This window comes from Neovison vison, chromosome 11 (assembly GCF_020171115.1).
Source record: "Neovison vison isolate M4711 chromosome 11, ASM_NN_V1, whole genome shotgun sequence".
Classification (NCBI taxonomy): Eukaryota; Metazoa; Chordata; class Mammalia; order Carnivora; family Mustelidae; genus Neogale; species Neogale vison.
The window spans coordinates 139,551,981-139,577,182 of NC_058101.1; the positions used below are offsets into that span (position 1 = coordinate 139,551,981).

At 35.4% G+C, this 25,202-nt stretch overlaps 1 protein-coding gene across 6 annotated transcripts in view; it reads right to left on the reverse strand.

Annotated features, from left to right (window-relative positions):
• Nucleotides 1–25,202, reverse strand: part of NEK1 (NIMA related kinase 1) — a 218,471-nt gene that overhangs the window by 52,409 nt on the left and 140,860 nt on the right. For 5 of the 6 annotated variants that reach the window (XM_044224829.1, XM_044224832.1, XM_044224827.1 and 2 more), the window contains one exon: nucleotides 14,787–14,939. In XM_044224829.1, the coding sequence (XP_044080764.1) occupies nucleotides 14,787–14,939 (153 nt within the window). Of the gene's footprint in view, nucleotides 1–14,786; nucleotides 14,940–25,202 lie in introns of those variants that run through there. The other variant, XM_044224833.1, reaches the window with a different exon arrangement.

Sequence of the window (25,202 nt, forward strand, 5' to 3'; positions counted from 1 at the left end):
TTCTCTCAGATTAAATGCCTTTGTAGGGTATTTGTAAAATAATAAAATGAGCATTTCAAATGTTTTTAATCCCTAATAAACAGTACTTTAAAAGTTAATTTAAAAAAAAAAGAATATAGAGGATCATAGGGGAAGGAAGGAAAAATAGAATAAGATGAAATCAGAGAAGGATACAAACCCTAAGAGACATTAATCACAGAAAACAAACTGAGGGGTACTGGAGGGGAGAAGCTGGGGGAACAGGGTAACTGGGTGGTAGACATTAAGGAGGGCATCTGATGTAAAGAGTACTGGGTATTATATAAGACTGATGAATCACTGAGCTCAATCTAATAGACAAAATGTTAATTTATTGAATTCAAATGAAAATAAATAAATTAATAAATAAATGGATGTTTAAAAAAAGGCAACATTTTACAAAAAAGAGTCTTTAAGAACTTAAATGAATAAAACAAAATGTCACTGATAAACACAATATAAGATTGGTGCAAAGATAAACAAACTCCTGAATTTAGTAGCATAAAAAATATTCTAAAAATCAATTTATAAATTTAATACAGTTGCAATCAAAATACCCAGTTACATAAAATGAGCTTAAAATTTGTTTGAAATAATTATCAAAAAATAATCCAGAAAATTGTTAGATTTCCAATTAGATTAAATGTCTTACGCATGTGTGCATGCCCATTCACACTCACATACATGCATATGTTGTCTATCAACCTGATTTAAAAATTTGGGAAAACTTTTACCCACTAAAGAAAATTGAAAATATATAAAGAAAAAGATATACTTGCATGGAAATTTTTTTTTTAAATCTGCATGACCTAAAAAAGCATCATAAGTGAATTCGGAGCATGTGGAAAAAGCCTATGATGATATACTAGATAAAAGTAATCTACAACAGATAAAAATTCACATGAAAAATACAGGCAATGTAACATAAAACAGCAAAGAATATAAATACAATTTATAAAGAAGGAAATCTAAATGGCCAAAAGAATAGGCCAATGGAATTCACTTACAATCAGAAAATCACAAATGAAATCCTTAACTTATAAGGCATGTAACAATAAAAAAAAGTGAAAATACTGATAAACTTGTTTAAAATCAATCATTGGTATTTGCAACATTAATATAATGAAGAAAAATCATACAATTATCTTAATTGGTTAAGAAAAAGAGTTTGATACATTTCATTACTCTTCATAAAACAAGACTAGAAAAGAATACCTTATTCTGATAATGGATATTTTTAAAAAAAAGACTTGAGTTAAGAACATGGCACTTCTATAATCAAGATTCTATTGGAAGACTTAGCATAAGAATCAGAAAACATAAAATAAAACTGTTTTAACAGAGTATCATGTGTTTACAAAAATATCAACAGAAACTACAGATACATTACTAGAATTAATGAATGAACTTAGCATAGTTGCTGAATGTAAAGTCAATATACAAAAGTGAATTATATTTCTACTTTTATACATGAGTCACAATTATAAAATAAAATTTCAAGAGATGAATAAAACAGTGGCATCAAAATGTATAAAATTTTTAGAATTACCTAATAAGTTTTGAAAATACTTCTATACAAAAAACTATAACCTGCTGTTGAGAAGAAATAAAAGATCTAGACAAATGTGAGGATATAAATATTCATGGACTAGAAGAGTGAATATTGTAAAGATACCAATTTCTTCCAATCTAAATATTCAATATAATCCTAAAGAAGTCAACAACATATTTTGAGAAGCCTACTCTAACATTTATATGGAAATGAAAGGGGTAAAAACTAGCCAGATTTCTCTTGAATTTGCAAGGTGGGAAAATTTGATCTACTGGGTATCAAGACTTAAAAACTTACAGTTAAGAAGTACCATAATAGTAAAAACATAGAAATCAATGGAATAATCTAAGTGTTCTGAAATACATATATAGTCAATTTGCAATAAAAATAGCATGACAGAGCTGTGGGAAAGGACGGTTTTTTAAATACATGAGGAAGGGTCAACTAGATACCAAATCAGAAAACATAAAATGACTCCTCTTCATGCCATACAGAAACATCTTTATGAGATAAGCTGCAGGTCTAAATTTGAAAGTTAAACAATAAAGCTTTTAGAAATTAACAAAAGAAGAAAATCATCATGACCTTAGGATTTTTTTTTAAACAGGATACAAAAAACACTATAAATTAAACTATAAAGAAAAGGACTACATAAATTGGACTGTAATAAAACTGAAGTGGCAGGGGGGTGGGAGGTTGGGGTACCAGGTGGTGGGTATTATAGAGGGCACAGCTTGCATGGAGCACTGGGTGTGGTGAAAAAATAATGAATAATGTTTTTCTGAAAATAAATAAATTGGAAAAAAAAATCAAAAAAAAATTTGGAAAAAAGGGAATAGTGGGAACGAATTAAAAATAAAAGTTGTGTCTATGAAAAAAAAAAAAAACAAAACTGACAACTTCCATTCTTCCCCAAAAATGCCATTTAGTGAAAGGACAAACCAGTGAAAGACGAGATAAATTAACCACACACATTACTAACAAAGGGCTTGTATCTAGAATATACAAAGAACTTCTAGAAACCAAAACAGTAACAATGGAGGAAAGGGCAAAACACCTGAATGACCTCCTCATAAAAGAGCATATACATCATGACAAGGAATTTTTGAATATGACACCAAAAGCATAAGAGACAAAATCAAAACTAAATGAGTGGAACTATATCAAACAAAACTGCTTCTGTACAGCAAAGGAAACAATAAACAACATGAAATGGAAGTTTACGGAATGATAGAAAATACTTGCAAACCATATACCTGGTAAGGGGTTAATATTCAAAATATATAAAGAATTCCTAAACTTTATTGCAAAAAAGGGCAAATTAATTTTCTATTAATTAATAATACCAATTAAAAATGAGGAAAGGGACTGAAAAGACATTTCTCAAAATAACACCAATGGTAAGCAGGTATGTGAAAAGGTGCTCAATATCACTAATCATCAGGGAAAATCCAAGTCAAAACCACAATGAGATACCATCTACTGCTGTTAATACAACTATAATAAAACAGTTAAGACATAACACATTCTGGTAAAAGCATGTAGAAAAAGGGAACCCTTGTATACTATAAATAGTACTGGAAATTCGTCTTGCCATTATGGAAAACAGTACAGAGGTTCCTAAAAAGTTAAAAATAGAACTACCATATGATCCAGCAACTCCTCTTCTGGGTTTACATCCAAATGAAATGAAATGAGTATCTTGAAGAGATAGCTGTATTCCATGTTCACTACAGCATTATTCATAGTAGCCAAGACATGAAAACAAAGTGTCCATCAGTACATGAGTAAAGAAAATGTGGCATATATATTGGAATATTATCCGCCTTAAGAAATAGGGAAATCCTACCATTTGCGACAGTGTGGTGAACCTGGAGGACATTATCCTCTGCCTCAGTAAAATAAGCCAGACATGGAAAGTCAAACACTGTATGCATCATGTACATGTGGAATCTAAAAAGGCTGAACTCCAAGAAACAGATAGTAGAATCGGAGGTTGCCAGGGGCTGGTGTGGGGGGGGAATGGGAAGACATTGGTAAAAAGTACAAACCTTCAGTTATAACATGAATAAGTTCTACAGATCTATAGCATGGTTAATTATAGTTAATAATCTATAGTATACTTGAAATTTGCTAGGAAATTAAACGTTCTCATACACACAAACACACTGTTAAGTATGTGAGCTGATGGATATGTTAATTGGCTTGATTGTGATAATCAATACACAAGGTATACTTATATCAAATCACCATGTTGTATACCTTAAATATATACAATTTTTTATTTGTCAATCAGAATTCAATTAAGCAAGAAAAAAGTAAAAACCACATGAATGTTTATTTTACTTTGGATACAACTTGTTCAATTTGCATGGCCACCTCCAGCTGCAAAACAGAAGCTGGGAAATGTAGTTTCCCAGTAGACTGCCATGTGCCAACCCAAACCAATGGTGGGCATGCGGAGAGTCTATTACTAAAAAAGAGGAAGGGAAAATTGGATGCTGAAGGACAGTAGCAATTTTCTACCACATATGGTCTCTCTCCCACTCTCTCTTACACACCACCCCTCCACACACACACACCTCACAAATGCCAGTAAAATGTGGGAATATATCAAGAAAAACAAAGCAGTAAGAGATCTAACATTAGGTAGGACAAGTTAAGGGAGAGGCCAGGATGACATCTTTATAGGAGTCCAAAGGAAAAATTTGTCTAATTTGGAGGTCAGAGGGATTGCAAAGAAATGCTTCCAAGATTATACCATTATAATACCTAATGTATTTGGATGCTCCAAGAAGAGATAAACTATCTACGGGATAATATGCAGCAAACTAGAAACAACTATGTGAAAAACAAAGCAAAAAGTAATTACTCACTAAAGGGCAAATGAAATACTATGCAAAAAAGAAAAGTAGTCATGGTACAATATATCTTAGTCATAACAATACCAATACTGTATGTTGATTTAACCAAAAATCTAACTATATTTGAGGATGTTAAGAATGGTATGTGTAGGGGCACCTGGGTGGCTCAGTGGGTTAAAGACTCTGCCTTTGGCTCAGGTCATGATCCCAGCATCCTAGGATCGAGCCCCACATCAGGCTCTCTGCTTGCGGGGAGGCTGCTTACCCTTCTCTCTCTGCCTGCCTCTGTCTACTTGTGATCTCTGTCTGTCAAATAAATTAAAAAAAAAAAAAAAAGAATGGTATGTGTAGATGTATATGATGAGATCAAGAGGGAAAAGAACAGATGAGAGGCAGCTAAATCCTCATCTTCCAAAATAAGTCCATATGTAATACCTAAAACTGGGGGATTTTTTTTTTAAATCAAGAAGTAATAGTAGAGGTATTTGCTTTATACTTATGTAGAGAAATAAAAAAACAAAAGAGCTGAAAGTGGGTGACTCTGGGAAGCAGAATTATAAGGCAAGGAGGTCTAGGGACTGCTGTTTTTGGTAAAAACAACAACAACAACAACAAAACTTTCAGAGCTACTTGGCATTTTAAATTATGTGCACAGATAACTTTATAACAACTAAAATTTAAAATTAAAAAAATTATGTGATTAATGAAAACACAATCTCTGGGTAGAAGTGTTACGGGTAATTTTAATTTCCTAAAGTATGTTTTTTTGGTATTTTCAACATGTTTTACAACACTGAAAATATAATATTATAGTCAAGGAAAAAAAAAACAGTTGAAGAAAAGTAACAGATGGACGTTTGTTCCTGGCCAGGATAATAAAACTCATACTGGATTAATCTCCCACTAAAAATAAGTAGAAATGATAGACAAAAAATATTGAAAACCTAAAAAAAAAAATACTGAAAACCTGTATGGAGTCACTGGAGAATAACTGATGCAGGCAAGGACTAATGGACTTCAACTGAGAGAAGGTAAAATATGAGATGAACTCGACTTCATCCCAGCTTTTCTCTGAGGGCATTTTCTAAATATCAGCACAGGCAAATAGATTTTAAGTAGAAAGCAACAGTCTTATCATGTTAGAAGTGACTCAGACTTGAATGACAAAATCATGGAAAAGAATAAGTCACCAATAAGTAACTCTTAAATCTATGCAAAAGTCCTCTAACAAGGATAAAACAACAAAAATTCCCCTCTGACTCTTGATCTCAAAAACAAACTGAGGGTTGGTGGGGGGAGGGGGAGGGGGAAGGGAGAAGGTGGTGGGGTTATGGACATTGGGGAGGGTATGTGCTATGGTGAGTACTGTTAAGTGTGTAAAACTGGTGATTCACAGACCTGTACCCCTGGGGCTAATAATACATTAAATGTTTATTTAAAAAAAATTTAAAAATTATAAAAGAAAAAATCCCCTCTGTTTTTGGCTAACTCCTAAACTATGCATGCATAAAGCAGTACTCCAAGAAAATCAGCAGTGTAGTAGTAGTTAGGAGAATAAAATGCTGAAGAAAGATTTGACTAGTTGGGTGGTATTTGGGAGAGAGATTGGAGATCAAGCCCCACAGTAAGGGCTACATGTTGAAGTAAGTTAAAAACTACAAAAACAAGCAAACAGAGCATAACAGAAGTCTAATACAAACCTCAATAGTTTCAAGGTAATCTGCTGGTATTATTTAGTTTTAAGATAACACTATCCAGAGGCTATTAAACTTTTCAACCACAATGTCTGGCATACAATCAAATATTGTAACACAAGTACAACAATTATAACCTGTGTCCTGGTTTTGTATAATCTATGGGTTAAAAACAGTTTTTACATTTTTTAAGTGCTGTAGAAAAAACATTTTTTTAAAATATTTTATTTATTTATCTTAGAGAGAGAGCACGCTCTGGTGAGCACAGGGAGGAGCAGAGGGGAGGATGAGAATCTGAAGCAAACTCTGCACTGAGCACAGAGAGCAAAGCAGGGCTTGATGGCCTGACCGCAAGATCACGACCTGAGCTAAAACCAAGAGTCAGACACTTAACTGACTGAGCCACCCAGGTGTCACTGTAGAAAAATTTTAAAAGAAGAGGAATATGGATCATATGGACTCATAAATCCTAGAATGCCTAAAATCTCACAATTTATTGACTTCTGTCATAAATCATGGTTTAAAAAAAATAGAAAATGACTGAAAAACAGAAACAGATAATAATAGAAACATAAATAGATACCTCAGATATTAAATTTATGACATAGGTACTTTAAAATAATTTTGAACAGTATGTTCAAGAAAAAAGAGGGAGAGATGGGCCAAAGGGATAAATCTATGGGCATTCTCAAGAGAGAAGTGAAATCTATAAAAGAATATAAATGGACATTCTAGCATAGAAAAATGCAATATCTGATATTATGAACTCATTGGACTCATTTGGAGACCTCAGAAGGTTAGAGACCACAGAAGACAGAGTTAGTGAAATGACAGATCATTACAAATGTAGGCGTACCTTGTTTTACCGCATTTTATAGATAATTGTGTTTTTTTTACAAATGTAGGGTCGACGGCAACCCTGCAGTAAGCAAGTCTATTGGTGCCACTTTTCGAACAGCATTTGCTCACTCTGTGTCTCTGTTGCATTTCGGTAATAGCGGTATTTCACCTTTTCATTATTAAATTTGTTATTTAATAACAAATTTGATATGGCCAGCTGCGATGAGTGATGATGACTTGATGAAAGCTCAGATGATGGTTAGTATTTTTTTAGCGATAAGTACTTTTTTTATTTTTAAAGATTTTATTTATTGAGAGAGATGACAAGTAGGCAGAGAGGCAGGCAGAGAGAGAGGAGGAAGCAGGCTCCCTGCCAAGCAGAGAGCCCGATGCGGGGTCTCGATCCCAGGACCCCAGCCGGAATCATGACCTGAGCCGAAGGCAGAGGCTTTAACCCACTGAGCCACCCAGGCGCCCCTAGCAATAAGTACTTTTAAATTAAAATGTGTACATTGCCTTCTTAGAATGTTATTATACACCTAACAGACTATAGTGTAGTAAATAAAACATCTCTACGCACTGGGAAACCAAAAAATTCATTTGCTTGCTTTATTGTGATATTTGCTTTACTGCAGTGGTCTGAAACTGAACCCACCATATCTCAGAGGTATGCCTGTATTCATACTGAAGCAAAAATGAAGAAAATATTTAAAAAGCATTAAAGACCAAAACAAACATGATAAATTCAAAAGGTCTAATATATGTGTAAATAGAGTCCAAAGAGAAAAAGAGAAATAACTGGGCAGAATATAGAAAGATCTAATGAATACAATCTTCCTCAAATTGAAAGAAAATATATCAACCTTTAGGTTTAAGAAGCTGAAAAAACCTACAGCAGGTTAAAGATAAAGGAAACTACATCTACTCAGCACAGCAAAACTGTTGAAAAACAAAGAAATACTACTAAAAAAGCTCAGAAAAAAACATATTGCTTTCAAAGGAACAAAAATAAGACACATAAATGACATATAATTATGGATGCTGGAAGAAAATGTACAAAGAACAAAATGAAATAAAGCAAAAACAACCCCCTCCTTAAGAAACCCTAACTACTTAGCATTTAGTACACTGAGAATATTACTTAAAGCTGGAAGTGAAATAAAGATCTTTTCAGACAAACAAAAGCTGAGAGGATTTATACAGGGCAGATCTGCACTGCAGGAAATACTAAAGGCAATTTAAAAGAAAAAAATATCAAATGGAAATATGTAATCTCAGGAAGGAATAAAGAACATTGTAAAGAATAAACTGTGGGTAAATGTAAATGAATACTGATTGCTTAGCATAATAATGCCTTATGAGCTACATAAGATATATGTTAGTAAAGTACATACTAAGCAAAAGGATTAGAAGGGATAGTGTAATATTGTTAAAAGGCTCATACGCGGTTTGAGAAGCAATATAAATACTAAATTAAGGTAGATCTGAATGAGCATTATGGTAGAATTAAGGATACAATTTGTAATCTCTAAGATCAAAACAAAAGAGTAAATGAAAAATGTATAATTAAAATGAATAGAAGAGAAAAATGAAATGCTTGATCAGTTCAAAGAGAGGGAAAAAATGGTACAAAAATAAGGAAACAAAGTACAGATGGAACACATAAAAACACATAGCAAGACTGTGCACAGAGTAAAGAGCAAACCATATCAGTAATTATATTAATGCATGAACAAACTAAACACTCAGGTGAAAAGACAAAGATGGTCAGGTTGGATCTGAGATAAGAGAAACATATAAATCTAATAAATCAGAGAAATTAAAGATACAGAAAAAGTGTAACAAGCAAACATTAACAAAAAAATGCTATACCTACATAACACAAGATAAAGTAGACTTTAAAGAAGTAATGTTACTAGAGATAAATTTATTATGTCATAATAATAAAAATGGTCAATACAACAGGAAGATGTATAAAAAGGTTAATGCAACCACTTAAACAATATAATGCAACAACCTAAACAATCGCTACACAATTTAAATTGTCATACAACTTAATAACTTAGTTCAGGTAGCAAAATACTATAGAATTAAAAGGAGAAAATGAGGGGCACCTCTATGGCTTAGGGGTCAAAGCCTCTGCCTTTAGCTCGGATCCTGATCCGAGGGTCCTGGGATCGAGCCTCACATCAGGCTCTCTGCTCTGCAGGGAGCCTGTTTCCTCCTCTCTCTCTTTCTCTGCCTACCTCTCTGACTACTTGTGATCTCTGTCCGTCAAATAAATTAAAAAAAAAAAAAGGAGAAAATGACACAAATATACTTGGGAGATTTTAACACTCTTCTCTCAATAATTGATAAAACAACCAGGTGAAAATAGTAAAAATACAGACTTGAATATAATGATTAAACAACTTGACACAGAACATACATACACTACCCAATAACTTTCCAAGTACATACGAAACATTTACCAATACAGACTGTAAGTTGGGCAATGAAGCAAGTTTCCAAATTTCAAGGTGAAAATCAAACACAGTATGATGTTCTGGGACCACAATACAATGAATCTAGAAAGCAATAACAAAAAGACAACTAGGAAGACTAAAAAATGTTAACAACTTAATTGCCACATACTTGTAAATAATCTAAATATCCACAAGAAATTATAACATAAAGCGAATCCATAACTGAAATCTTCTTACAGAGATAACTCCAAGTCCCTGTGGCTTCATAGTTGAATTCTTCCAAATCAAGGAAAAAATACTAATTTTTTACAAAGTTTTCCAGAAAATAGGAAAAAAAGGAATATTCCCCAGCTTGTTTTATAATGCCAGCAAAACCTTGATACCCAAACACCACTAGCACATTACAAAAAAAAAGAAAATCATAAGTGAACGTCTTCCAAGAGTTATTTTCTCTGACAGTGGTTGGGAGTGTTACATATTTAGAAGGAAAGAACAGTCAAATGTGAGAAAAAGTTTTACAGCAAGATACATCAATCAAATATTTAAAGAGAAAGAAATTCTGAGAAGTTAGCAAAGAACGCTTTTTTTAAAAGATTTTATTTATTTGACAGACAGAGATCACAAGTAGGCAGAGAGGCAGGCAGAGAGAGAGAGAGAGGTGGAAGCAGGCTCCCTGCTAAGCAGAGAGCCTGATGTGGGGCTCGATCCCAGGTCCCCAGGAATGAAGAATTAGGTAAAGAGATATTCCATGTTCGTGGATAGGAAGACGCAATACTGTCAAGATGTCAGTCCTTCCCACTCTGATCTACGGATTCAGTGCAATCTCAGTCAAAATCCCAGCAAGTTATTTTGTAAGTATCAACAAACTGATTCTAAAAGTTTATATGAAGAGACAAAAGACCCAGAGAAGCCAACACAATATTGAAGGAGAACACAGTTAAAGGAATGACACTACCCAACTCTAAGACTTAGTATAAAGGTACAGAAATCAAGACAGCATGGTAATAGTTAAAGAACAAATAGATCAATGAAACAGAACATAGGTCAGAAACAGACCTATATAAATATGGTCAACTGATCTTTAACAAAAAAGCAAAGGCAATTCAATAGTACTGGAACATCTGGACATCCCAGCTCCTTTTCCCCAAACACATTATCTAGACACAGACCTTACACCATTCTCAAAAATGAACTCAAAATCGAACAAAGACGTAGATGTAAAACACAAAATTATAACATTAGAGAAGAAAATCCAGATGACCTTGAGTTTGGCAATGACTTTTTAGATATACCACCAAAGGCATGATCCACCAAAAACAGAATTAATAAGCTGGACTTTACTAAAATTTAAAATTTCTGCTCTATGAAAGACACTATCAAGAAAATGAGAAGATAAGCCACAGACTAGAAGAAAATATCTGCAAAAGGCAAAGACTTAAAGCACTGTTAACCAAAACATACAAAAAACTCTTACAGCTTCACAATTAAAAAACCCTGAACAATCCAATTTAAAAATGGACTAAAGGGGCACCTGGGTGGCTCAGTGGGTTAAATAAAGCCTCTGCCTTCGGCTCAGGTCGTGATCCCAGGGTTTTAGGATCAAGCTCCACATCAGGCTCTTTGCTAAGCGGGGAGCCCCTTCCTCCTTTCTCTCTCTGCCTGCCTCTCTGCCTACTCGTTGTGATCTCTGTCAAATAATAAGTAAAATCTTAAAAAAACCCAAACAAATTATGGTATATCTCTACAATGTAATATTATTTAGCATTAAAAATAAATGAGGTATCATATGATGAAAAGACATGGGGAAAAGGTAAAATGCATATTACTAACCATAGAAGCCAGTCTGAAAAGACTACATATTGTATGATTCCAACCATGACATTCTAGAAAAGGCAAAACTAATGAGATAGTATAAAGATTGGTGGTTGCTAGGAGTTCTAAAGGAGGGATGAATAAATAGGTAGAACACAGGGATTTTTTTAGGGCAGTAAACTGTTTTGTATGATAATAGTGGTATGTATCACTACATATTGTCAAAATCCATGAAAAATATAACATCAAGAGTGTACTTTAATGTCCACCATGGATTTGGGGTGATCATAATGTGTCAATGTTGGTTCACCAATTGTAACCACTTTGGAGAAGGGATACTGATGGCTGGGAGGCTGAGCATACATTAGAGGAAGGGATGTACTGAAACTGTACTGTCTATTCAATATTGCTATGAATCCCAGATTACTCTAAAACAAAAGTAACTATTAGGGGGAAAAAACCACAGCACCTACTAGAAAAATGTATTTTTAAAAACTACTAGAAAAAAATATTTCAAAAAAATTTTAAGGAAAAAGATATTCTTTGAGTATCCAGGCAAAAAGAAAATAAGATTGTCATCAGATTTCTGACAGAATAAAATGGAGTTTTATATAATAAGACATTCAAGGGATAGCAATGTAGGCCAAGGATTTATATTCCAACTGACCTTCAAAAATAAAGTCTTAAGGGGAACCTGGGTGTCTCAATCAGGCATCCAATTCTTGATTTGGGCTCTGGGTCATGATCTCAGGGTCACGAGACTGAGCCCTGCATTTGGGTGGTTAGTGCTCAGTGAAAAGGCTGCTTGAGATTCTCTCCATCCCCATCGCACACTTTCAAATAATAAATACATAAATCTTAAAAAAGAAAAAGGAAGAAAGTCTCAAGACAAACTGCTATAAACACACAAAATCTCTGGTCATATTGTTCACAGGAGCCCTTCTATTACAAACAGAACTTAAGATAATCAAATTGATGAGAAAGTGGCATAAAGATTGGAAGACTAGAGAACACTGCAGGTCCTTTATGTTCCTCACTAAATCCACAAAACAACCCTTAATAACAGTGTTTCTATCCTACACATGGAGAAACTGAATGTCAAAGTCAGTGGAACTTGTCACTGGGCAAGTGACTGAACCAGAATTGGACCAGAGCCCATTCTCCTTCCACAGCATGAAGTTGCTCCCACATACATATTAAATAAACCCCTTTTCTCTTTGCATATACTGGGATTGTGTATTCCCTGGAACTTCATTCTCTTCCTTATTTACCCATCGAGCTCTTTTTTTATTTTTGGCCTAGCTCAAATCACTTGCCCTCTCTGCGGCTTTCTCTGATCCAAAGGGCCTTATCATCCTTAACAAAATTACAACGTACAACGTAAAGCCTCCTAATCTGTGGCTCCATACCATTACACATACAACACTTCCAACATAGACTTTGTCACGTATGATTTCTAGGTGATAAGAAACTTTGACTTGTGTTAAAATCCCAGCACAGAGCATATTCTAAGTAAATATAGCTAGGGAAAAAATTAAAGAGGACAGATGACAACTCTAAGAAGTCTTTAAGTATCCAAGATAAAGTTAAACATCTCTACACTATCTCTTAACTTTGTGCATACTTTTATCCCTGACTTTTTCATGCAATATTGCCACTTACTTGTTTTCATTTGTATCTGTCCTCTGAGAGCAAGGATGATCATTTTACTCTTTGTAGCTTTACCGCTTAACACATGGGAGCAGGAATAGCTAATTAGTGTTCTATAAATATTCGATAAATTGAAGTTTAAAAAAAGTTAAGACAAATCATAAATTACTTCTCAGTTCCAATTCTCTGAAGATGGATTATTTAAAAATGGAGAAGACCTGCCTTCACACTGCCTAGGTATTATTATATACCAAATTACATACATTAAGCAATAATGGTTTTACATAAAAGAAATCAGTATCTAATGTTTTTAAAGTAAGAGTTCTAATGAGGATAAACATATAAAGAACTTTCAGATTACAAAATAATCTCAATTTTTTATCATTATTTTTGAAAATGTTTTAGCCCAGAGGCATTCTTTGTCCTGAATAAAGCCTCGGGCATTTTGACAATAGGATCAGACTAAGATATAAGAATATTGTTACTAGTATTTTTGTTTTTGATCAGTGTCTAGCATACAACTGCACAATTTCCAAACACAAGACTGTGAACAATTACAAATACACATATTTTGTGTACTTACCCTTTCTTCAAACATGTAATTATATATACAATTTCTTTTCAAATTGCTTTTTTCTAAAGAAAGTGCTAGAATGATCAAAATAGTAAAAAAAAAAAAAAGGTAAAGAAAATAAGTCTACTTTTTACACTTTAATAACATGTGTTCAGGTTTATCTCACTAGCATATTGGTACCTGGCTAATTTCTTTAAATACACTGTGAATAACCTTACCTCCTATGTTATTTTTTTTGTCAGTTCCAATGTGAGCATCACTCTAATTCAGAGAATTCTCTATATTCAATATTCTCCATATTTAAATAATCCATCTTCAGAGAACTGGAACTGAGAAGTAATTTATGACTTGTCTTTTTTTAACTTCAATTTACCAACTATTTATGGAACACTAATTAGCTGTTCCTACTACTATGTGTTAAGCAGTAAAGCTATAAAGAGTAAAGAGATCATCCTTGCTCTCAGAGGACAGGTACAAATGAAAAAAGTAAGTGGTAATATTGCATGAAAAAGGCAAGGATAAAAGTATGCACAAAGTTGACAGAGACAGTTAAGAGGGAAAAAGAGACTGAGAGAGAACACAGGAGTGACACACTTTCATGTCTAGACACAAATTCTGAAAAAAGAAAAACCATATTCAGCCCCTCATTTGAATAAGGTTTAAAGTCTGAAAACACCTGTTTTATACATGGACAATCTTCATATGCATAGCTGTAATACCAAGACCCATAATACTTACGGAATACAAATGTTTTCCTCCTGCTTCACAATTCAACATCCCCAGTCTTCAGTTGTCAGTCATAGCTACTACAGATATCTTTATTTAACCTAATTCCAGAATCCACATGCATTGCTCCTGTATCTTTCTTCATGTAAAATGATGTTTTGACTGTTCTGCTTTTCTGTCCCACCCTAAACAGACTTCCATTTCCTTTTAAGATCCCATCCAGGTTATGTCAGGTCAAAATTCAAGACTACAATTTTGAGACAACTCCTCAGAATACAACTATTTTCCACCTAACTAGAAAATTATTATGACAAAAATATCATCACTTAAAGTAATCATATCTTAAAAATACAATTTGAAATTTTTAAAAAAGATTTTATTTAATTATTTGACAGAGAGAGAGAAAGCACAAGCAGGGAGAATAGCAGAGGGAGAAGCAGGGAGCCTGATGTGGGGCTCCATCCCAGGACCCTGGGATAATGACCTGAGCCAAAGGCAGATGCTTAACTGACTGAGCTACTCAAGTGTCCCTATAATTTAAATTTTAATAACATTACTTCTATTATAGAAAAACAACTTGTTTCTGCTTACCACTTGTAATGGTTGTGTTTTCCAATAGCTCTGTCTGAAGTTGTAGTTCAGCTTCTCCAAGTATCTTTAGAACTGAATCTGTAGGGCTTCTCCCCCACACTTTTCTTGGAGATCCACCAGGATCTAATTTAATAACTTCTCCCACTGTATGTTCTATAATAAAAAACAAAAAAACAAATTTCACTGACAGGATATAATACTATCACTGTATTATAAAGCAGATTTAAACATATGCTGATTTTTTTTTTGAGATTTTATTTATTTGAGAGAGAGAGACAGAGAGAGCATGAGAGGGGAGAAGGTCAGAGGAAGAAGCAGACTCCCCGCGGATCTGGGAGCCCGACATGGGACCTGATCCTGGGACACCGGGATCATGAACTGAGCTGAAGGCATTTGCTTAACCAACTGAGCCAACCAGGCGCCCCTATGCTGATGATGTTTTAAAATACTTTCAGGGGCACGTGGTGGCTCAGTTGGTTAAGCATTTTTCTCTCTCTCTCTCTTTTTTTTGGTTGTATATAAGAATTTCTTTTTTTTTTCCCCTATTAACATATAATGTATTATTTGTTTCAGGGGTACTGATCTGTGAATCATTCATCAGTCTTACACAATTCACAGCACTCACCACAGCACATACCCTCACCAATGTCAACCACCCAGCCATCCCAACCCGCCCATCCCCCTTCCCTCCAGCAACCCTCAGTTTGTTTTCCATGATTAAGAGTCTCTTATATTACATGAAGCCCTGGGTGTGGTGCATAAATAATGATTCTTAAAACACTGAAAAAATAAAAAAATTTTTTAAAGAGTCTCTTATAGTTTGTCTCCCTCTCTGGTTTTGTTTCATTTTTCCCTCCCTTCCCTTATGATCCTCAGTCTTGTTTCTCAAATTCCTCATATCAGTGAGATCTTATGATAATTGTCTTTCTCTGATTGACTTACTTCGCTTAGCGTCATAGCCCAATTAGGCTGCATAATATTCCATTGTCTATACCATTGTCTATACACATCTTCTTTATCCATTCATCTGTTGATGAACATCTAGGCTCTTTCATAGTTTCGTTATTGTGGACATTGCTGCTATAAACATTGAGGCGCACGTGCCCCTTCAGATCACTACATTTGTATCTTTAGGGTAAATACCCCATAAACAATTGCTGGATCATAGGGTAGGTCTATTTTCAACTTTTTGAGGAACCTCTATACTGTTTTCCAGAGTGGCTGCACAAGCTTGCATTCCTACCAACAGTATAGGAGGGCTCCCCTTTCTCTGCAACCTTGCCAACACCTGTTGGTTCCTGACTGGTTAATTTTAGCCACTCTGACTGGCGTGAGGTGGTATCTCACTGTGGTTTTGATTTGTATTTCCCTGATGCTGAGTGATGTTGAGCACTTTTTCACGTGTCTGTTGGCCATTTGGGTGTCTTCTTTGCAGAAGTATCTGTTCACATACACTTGTGCCCATTTCTTGATTGGATTATTTGTTCTTTGGGTGTTGAGGTTGGTAAGTTCTTTATGGATTTTGGATACTAGCCCTTTATTTGATATGTCATTTGCAAATATCTTCTCCCATTCTGTCGGTTGCTTCTTGGTTTTGTTGAGTGTTTCCTTTGCTGTGCAAAAGCTTTTTATCTTGATAAAAATCCCAGTGGTTCACTTTTGCTATTGCTTCCCTTGCCTTAGGAGATGTTCCTAGGAAGAAGCAAGCATCTGACTCTTGATTTTGGCTCAGGTCATGATTTTGAGGTCAAGAGACGGAGCCCAGGTCAGGCTTTGCGCTCAGTGGGCAGTTTGCATCTCTCCCTCTGGCCCTTCCCCTGCTTGCTCTCTCTTTCTCACTCAAATAATCTTTTAAAAAATTTTTTAAAAATAAAAGACTTTCAGAAAATGATAGAATGAATGATGAATGATATTACTAATATTAGTAGTAAAAATATGGACAAATGCCTTTTAAAATACTTATGGGGGGCTCAGTTGGTTAAGCATCTGACTCTGGATTTCAGCTCAGGGCCATGAGATCAAGCCCTTTGTTGGCTCTGGGCTCAGAGACGAGTCTGTTTGGGTTTCTCTCCTTCTCCCTCTGTACCCCCCCTCAAAAAAATGAATAAAATCTTTTAAAAATATTGTGAGGGAGCAGAATCAATATGGCAGAGTAGGAAGATCAAGAACCCAAATCCTCTTAACAACAACAACAACAAAAAAAGATTTTATTTATTTATTTTAGAGAGACAGAGATAGCACAAGGAGGGAGGAGAAGAGAAACAAGCAGACTCCCCTCTGAGCAGGGAGCCCAATGCTGGGCTTGATGCCAGGACCATGACTTCTGAAGGCAGATGCCTAGCTGTCTGAGCCACCCAGGCACCCTAAAAACCCAACTCCTGTTGTGGATACACCAGAATATACAACTATATATAGAACAACTACCTCTGAGAATGAAATAAAGACTAGCAGAACAGATCATGTAGAACGAAAAATATGAAGAAAAAGCCACATTGAGATTATTAGAGAGTGGAGACACAATTTAGTCAGGGCCCACATCCCTGGCACAGTGACCCACAAGTGAGTGATATCACAACTACAGAGGCCCTTCCTGAGGACTGAGGGGTCTGAGCCCCAAATGAGGTTCCACAGCCGAGGGGACCTGCATCAGAAAGACAAGAACCTATAACATTTGCTTTGAAGACCAAGGATGCTTGCTTATGTTTGGGAGAGCCAGAGAACAGAAAAAAACAGCAACTCTACTCTTAAAGAGCATATGCACAATGTCACTGACTCCAACACAGTGTAGCTGTTTGAAAACTATCTGGGCTACAAGTGAAGGAAATCCACTGACTAACTGTCAGAGGGGCAGGGATCTGTTGGAAAAGTTCACCATGGATGTAAGTGCTAATGTGTACAGTTTTTCATATCTTCCTTCTACCTAGCTGACCCAGCATTGATGGGTACCATTTACTTATTTATTTAATTTATTTATTTCTATCTTCCTTCTTTTATTTCCTTTTTTTCTTTAAGATAGTTATTATTTAATTCATTCATTCATTTAGAGAGTGCAAGCAGGGGAGGTGCAGAGGGAGAAAGAGTATCCCAAGGAGACTCAGCAGACTCAGCCCTGAGTGCACAGCCCAATGTACGGCTTGACTCTACTACCCAGGATCATAACCTGAGCCAAAAACAAGAGTTGGACACTCAGTCTACTGAGTCACTAAGGTTCCCGTGATAGGTGCCATTTCTGACACTCTCCACTTAAAGTGCTAGCACCACCAGTTCTATCCTGGCATTTCCCTGTGGATTTGCCCCAAACAACCTATCCACCCAGGCCCAGAGTCCCTTCCCTAACACGCCTTTAAGTTGGTCAGGAGCCCCTCCCAAGCAATTCCTTCTCCAATTACTCCCAAAGGGCACCATCAGGCAGCACCTCAGGCTCACCTCCTAAGTGAGCCCAATCTGGGGGGTCGGTCCTTACTATTAGAACACTTAGAAAGTTGCAGCCAGATCTCACAACAATTCACACTGAGGGCCAGCCCCACTTAGCAGTATACATGCAGAAGTGAGAGTCAGACCTCACAGACAGCTGCATAAACCAGTGATTCTGCAATAATCTTGACCAAGCTACAAGAGAAGGGTACAAGCAGCCCCCACCCACCATAAGGAACACTCATGGGAACCTGGTTCAGGTGACCATGGGAGTTTGTGCTACTAGGCCCTTTCTGCATAAAGCCATTCCTTCAAAATCTGGAGGTATAACTAATCTACCTAATACACAGAAACAGAGAGAGGCAAAATAAGGAAACAGAGAAATATGTTCCAAATGAAAGAACAAAACAAAACCTTAGAAAAAGAACTAAATGAAATGGAGACAAGAATCTACCAGATAAAGAATTCAAAGTAATGGTCATAAAGATGTTTACTGAACTCAGAAGAAAAGAACAGGGTAAGAACTTCATCAAAGAGATTGAAAATATAAAAAGAACCAATCAGAGCTAAAGAATACAATAACTGAAATAAAAAGTAAACTAGAGGGGCACCTGGGTGGCTCAGTGGGTTAAAGCCTCTGCCTTCAGTTCAGGTCATATCCCAGGGTCCTGGGATCGAGCCCCACATTGCGCTCTCTGCTCTGCAGGGAGCCTGCTTCCTCCTCTCTCTGCCTGCCTCTCTGCCTACTTGTGATCTCTCTCTGTCAAATAAATAAACAAAATCTTTAAAAAAAATAAATAAAATAAACTAGAGGGAATCAATAGCAGATTAGATGATATAGAAGAAAGGATCAATAATCTGGAAAGCAGTGTAGTGGCAATTACCCAATCAGAACAGCAATAAGAAAAAAGAATTTTTAAAAATGAGAAGTTTGGAGCATCAGTGGTTAAAGCCTCAGACTTCAGCTCACATTGTAGTCTTGGGGTCCTGCAATCGAGCCCCACATCAGGCTCTCTGCTTGGCGGGGAGCCTGCTTCCCCCTCTCCCTCAATGCCTGCCTCTCTGCCTATTTGTGATCTCTGTCAAATAAATAAATAAAATCTTTAAAAAAAATTTTTTTTTAAAATGAGAATAGTTTAAGGGACCCTTGGGACAACATCAAGTGCATTATAGGGTCCCAGAAGGAAAAGAGAGAAAGGAACAGAACACCTATCTGAAGAAATAATCGCTAAAAACTTCCCTAATCCAGCCAATGTAAAATATACTCTCCAGTAAGGAGAGTTCCAAACAAAACAAACCCAAAAAGACCTACACCAAAACATATTACAATGCACTGACAATTAAAAATAGAGAGAATCTTTAAAGCAGCAAGAGAAAAACAACTAATTTTTCAGCAGAAACTTTACAGGCCCAGAAGATAGTGGCATGATATACTCAAAGTCCTGAAAGGAAAACCACTTATAAACAAGAATACTCTCCCTGACAAAGTTATCATTCAGAGCTGAAGGAAGATACAGTTTCCCAGACAAGCAAAAGCTAAAAGGAGTTCATCAATGCCAAACTGGCTCTCCAAAATATGTTGAAAGGATTTCATTAAACAAAAAAGAAAAGACTATAACTAGAAATGAGAAAATTATGAAAGAATAAGTCTTACTGATAAAAGGTAAACGTAAAACAAAGGTCATGGATCAACCACCCTCATATCTAATGTGAAGTTTTAAAAAAGATAAGAATATTACAATCATGTTGTTGGGGAAGGGGATAAAAATGCAGTGCTTTGAGAATGTGCTTGAACCTTCAACTTAAAATAGACTTCTAGATATATAGGATGTTATAATATGAACCTCATGGTACCCATAAACCAAATACCTATACAGAAAAAATAAAGAGAAAGGAATACAAACATAATACTAAGGGAAGTCACCAAAGCAGAAGGGGAAAGAGAAAAAGAAGAAAACAGTAACACAGAAGAACTACAAACTACAGAAAACAATAAAGTAAATGGCAATAAGTACATATCTATCAGTAACTATTTTTAATGTAAATAACCTAAACACTTCAAACAAAAGACATAGGGTGGTTGAATGGATAAAAAAACAAGGTCCATTTACATGCTGCCTACAAGAAATTCACTTTAAGACCTAAAGACACACACAGACAAGTAAAGTGAAGGGATGGAAAAAGATATTCCATGCAAATGAAAAACATAAAGAAAGCCTAGGTGGCAATATATATAGTAGGAAAAAAAACAAACAGATTTAAAAGAAAGACTCGGGGCACTGGGTAGCTCAGTGGGTTAAAGCCAATGCCTTCGGCTCAGGTCATGATCTCAGGGTCCTGGGATCGAGTCCCGCATTGGGCTCTCTGCTCAGCAGGGAGCCTGCTTCCCTGTCTCTCTCTGCCTGCCTCTGCCTACTTGCATTCTCTCTCTCTATCAAACAAATAAATAAAATCTTAAAAAAAAAAAGAAAGACTGTAACAAGTGACAATGAAGGTATTACAAAATGATTATACACATCGAAGAAGAGGATAAACATTAATGAATCCAACCTAGGAGCATGTAAATACATAAAGCAAATACTAACAAACATAAAGAGAGAAAGTGATGGTAATACAGTAACGGCAGGGGACTTTAATATTCTACTTTCATCAATGAATAGATCATCTAGATAGAAAATCAATAGGGAAACATTGGCCTTAAAAAAGACATTAGACCAGGTGGACTTAATAGATATATACAAAACATTCCATCCCAAACCAGCAGAATACATATTCTTCCCAGGGGCGCATGAAACATTCTCCAGGATGGATTATACAAAAGCCACAAAACGAATCTCAATTTAAGAAAACTGAAATCGTGGGGTGCCTGGTTCGCTCAGGTCATGATCCCAGGTCCTGAAACTGAGCCCTGCATCAAGCTTGCTTCTTCCTCTCCCTCTGCTTGTATTCCCTCTTTTGCTGTCTCTCTCTTTCTGTCTGTCAATTAAATAATCTTTTTTAAAAAAGGAAAGAAAACTGAAATCATATCAAGCAAGCACCTTTTTCCAAACACAACAGTATGAAACTAAAAATCAAGCAAAAGAAAATTGTTTTGTTTCATTTTCTTGAAGCATAAGAAAACTAAAAAACACAAATATGTGAAGGCTAAACAAAAGTATTATATTAATGCATGTTAACTATGCTTCAATAAAAAATAATAAAATATTTATGAATTAGTTTCAAGGAATATAAAAATAGAAAAATTATACTTCGGTAAAATTTTGATTTGAGCAAATTTTTGAAAACTAAGACAAACAATAATTTGGAGTGTACAAAGAGAAGAAATATAAATTAATATTTGTTTCTATAAATTTACTTAAAGAAAATAGGAAAAAAGTTGTAAAATAATTGTCCATATGGTTTAAAGGTAGAGAAGAATATTTCTTAAAAAATTTGTTTAGTTTAGCTTACATATCATAACTAGGCAACTGACATTGCCCTTTTTTGGCAATAATAATTCCGGGGGAACTATTAAAATAAAATTTAGCAGAGTAAAAAACGGGAAATTATCTATTGTAATTCGAGTCTTTAGAACCTTTTGGAATAACACACAAAATATCTAAGTACTTAGCAGTATAGACAAGGTGCAATCTCACATATTACAGCACAAATAAGTCATATAAAAATTTTTGTGGTGAGAAAAGCAATAGAAGTTTATTAAGTGAAGATATAGAAAAAGCTCTCAAGAGTGAGAGGGAGGGGTGCCTGGGTGGCTCAGTGGGTTAAAGTCTGCCTCCAGCAAGGGTCATGGTACCAAGGTCCTGGGATCATGCCCTACATCGGGCTCTCTGCTCAGCAGGGAGCCTGCTTCCTCCTCTCCCTCTCTCAGCCTGCCTCTCTGCCTACTTGTGATCTGTCAAATAAATAAATAAATTGGGACGCCTGGGTGGCTCAGTTGGTTGGACGACTGCCTTCGGCTCAGGGCGTGATCCTGGAGTCCCGGGATCGAGTCCCACATCAGGCTCCCAGCTCCATGGGGAGTCTGCTTCGCTCTCTGACCTTCTCCTCGCTCATGCTCTCTCTCACTGTCTCTCTCTCTCAAATAAATAAATAAAATCTTCAAATAAATAAATAAATAAATAAGATGTTTAAAAAAAAAAAAAAAAAGAGTGAGAGGGGCCCCAATCGGGCTGCCCTATAAGTCATATAAAATTTTCATGGTAACTAAATACAAAATGTTGATTCAAATCTACATATACTAGTTCTTTGAAAGTAAGTATCTGCAAATTAGCAGGTGATATTCAGTTTCATAAAGGAAAAATGATTCCCAGTAGGGAATCAACCTTTAAAAGGATAGTTAAAAAGTAGAAAACCCAGAAATAGACCCATAACTTACAGACATGTGATATTTGACAGAGGTATCAAAACAGTATAGTGGAGAATGGGATGTCTCTTTAACAAATACAACTGGAGAAACTAAATATCCTTATGAAATGATATTAACTTAGTTCCCTTTGATACAGGGAGGGAAAACCAGGTAGAGCCGATGGTCTCTCTGAGCAGAGGTGACAGAAATTGGAAGTCTTGGAGGCAAAAGTGGTTAATGTTGGCAGAACAGAATACAGAAGAGTAGAAAGCTATACAAATAGAACTCAGAGTCTTCTTGGAGTCTTAAGCTAAATACTGATCATCACACACATGGGAAATTACTATGGTCTAGGTAAGAGACCCAAAGGGAGTAGAGGGAATAATACCTGGAGTTCAAGCAAGGTAGGTCAAAACTATTCCTCTTCCCACCAGCCAGAAAAGAAATGTCCTCTGATTCACCAGTCATTAGGTAGATTACTCAGAGAGGTTTTAGATTCAGTGAAAGGGGACAGATTAGCCAGGGGTCCCATTTAATAAAGCCTCTTTTTTTTTTTTTTTTAAGATTTTTTAAGATTTTAAGAGAGAGAGACAACAGCATGAGCAGGAGGGGCAGAAAGAGAAAGAGAGAGAATCTCAAGCAGACTACCCACTAAGCACAGAGCCCAACATGAGGCTCGATGCCAGGACCCTGAGATCATGACCTGAGCTGAAACCTAGAGTTGGATGCTTAACTGACTGCACCACCCAACCTAAAAAGCTTAAAAGCAAGACCTAAAAGTGTGAAGCTTTTTAAAAGTAACTGAACTGTGTCCCAGAACAAAAATCAAGAACATTTATAGGAATACAAAAACATATAGCCACCCATTTACGTAAAATTCATGGTATGGCTTCCAAAGAATGATCAAGCATGCACAGAAGCAAAAGAATTCAACTTTTAATAAAGAAGGGAAAAGTCAATTAATATTAACCTAAAAATGACAGACTGATTTAATTAGTAGACAGGGCATTTATAACAGTCATTATAAGTGAATTCTATATGTTCAATAAGCTAGAGAAAGAACTGATGATAATTAGAGAAAAGAAAAACATTAACAAGATACATATAAACTTCTAGAAAAGAAGACAAAAAGAGTTGGAAAAAAATAGCAAAAATTTATCCAAATTTGATGAAAACTACCCACAATTTCAAGAAGCCCAACAAAACCCAAGCAAAAGAAACATGAAGAAAATGTCACCAAGGCGCATCATAATGAAACTTACTAGCTTAGGGGAAAAGTTTAAAATTACCCAGAAGAAATAAGACACATTACATACAGAGGAATAATAAGGATGACAAAAGATTCTTGTCACAATAAATGCAAACTAGAAGACAATGGTACAATATCAATAAAGTTATAAAGGAAAAAATATTCAGAAAAAATACCTGTGCAAAAGTAAGGCAAAATAAACATTTTTACAGACATACAAAAGCTTAAAGATCTCCTCGCCAGCAGGACTACATTACAAGAAATGTTCAAGAAAGTCCTTCAGGCACAAGAAAAATGGTACCACATGGAAATGTGATTCACACAAATATCATGAAGACCACTGGAAACAGTAACTATGTGGGTAGATACAAAAGGCTTTTTCTCTTACTATTTAAAGTTCCTTCAAGGAGAAATGATCATAATGTATTGTGGGGTTTATAGCATAAGTTAGGAAAAAACCCAAAAGCAATGGCACAATGACTGGAAGGGAATAAATCTAAGTATACAATTTTAAGGGTCTTATACTACATGTGAAGTGTAATCAATTGCTGGAAGATAGACTGTGTCATAAGTTAAAAGATGTGTGCTATGAACTCTAAATTAAACACAAAAATAACAGAACAATAAACTGCAGTTAATAAGCCAATAACAGACAAAATAGAATCATAAAGATAATCCCAAAGAAAGTAAAACAAAAGGGGAAAGGAAACAAAGAATGGATAAGACAAACAAAAAATAAACAGCAAAATGACATTTTTAGATTTGACCATATTAACAATCACATTAAATACAAATGGTCTCAACAACCAAGTTAAAGAGTAGATTAAGAGAAGCAAACCCAACATATGCTGCCTATAAGAAACCTATTTTAAATATATAGACACAAAGAGACTAAAAGGGAGGGGGGAGTGGATAAAGATATATCAACTAACACTGAGTAAAAAAAATAAGTAAATAAAATAGAAGTGACTATCAGTAACAGAGTAAATTTTTTTTATTTTATTTATTTTTTATTTTTTTTTCAATTTATTTATTTTCAGAAAAACAGTATTCATTATTTTTTCACCACACCCAGTGCTCCATGCAAGCCGTGCCCTCTATAATACCCACCACCTGGTACCCCAACCTCCCACCCCTCCGCCACTTCAAACCCCTCAGACTGTTTTTCAGAGTCCCCTTCCAATTTACCCCAACTCCCTTCCCCTCTCTAACACCCCTTGTCCTCCATGCTATTTGTTATGCTCCACAAATAAGTGAAACCATATGATAATTGACTCTCTCTGCTTGACTTATTTCACTCAGCATAATCTCTTCCAGAGTAAATTTTAAATAATGTTTTAAAAGGAACAAACTTGATAATCACAACGCAGCTGAATCTCATAAATCATTATGATAAGTTATTAAACAA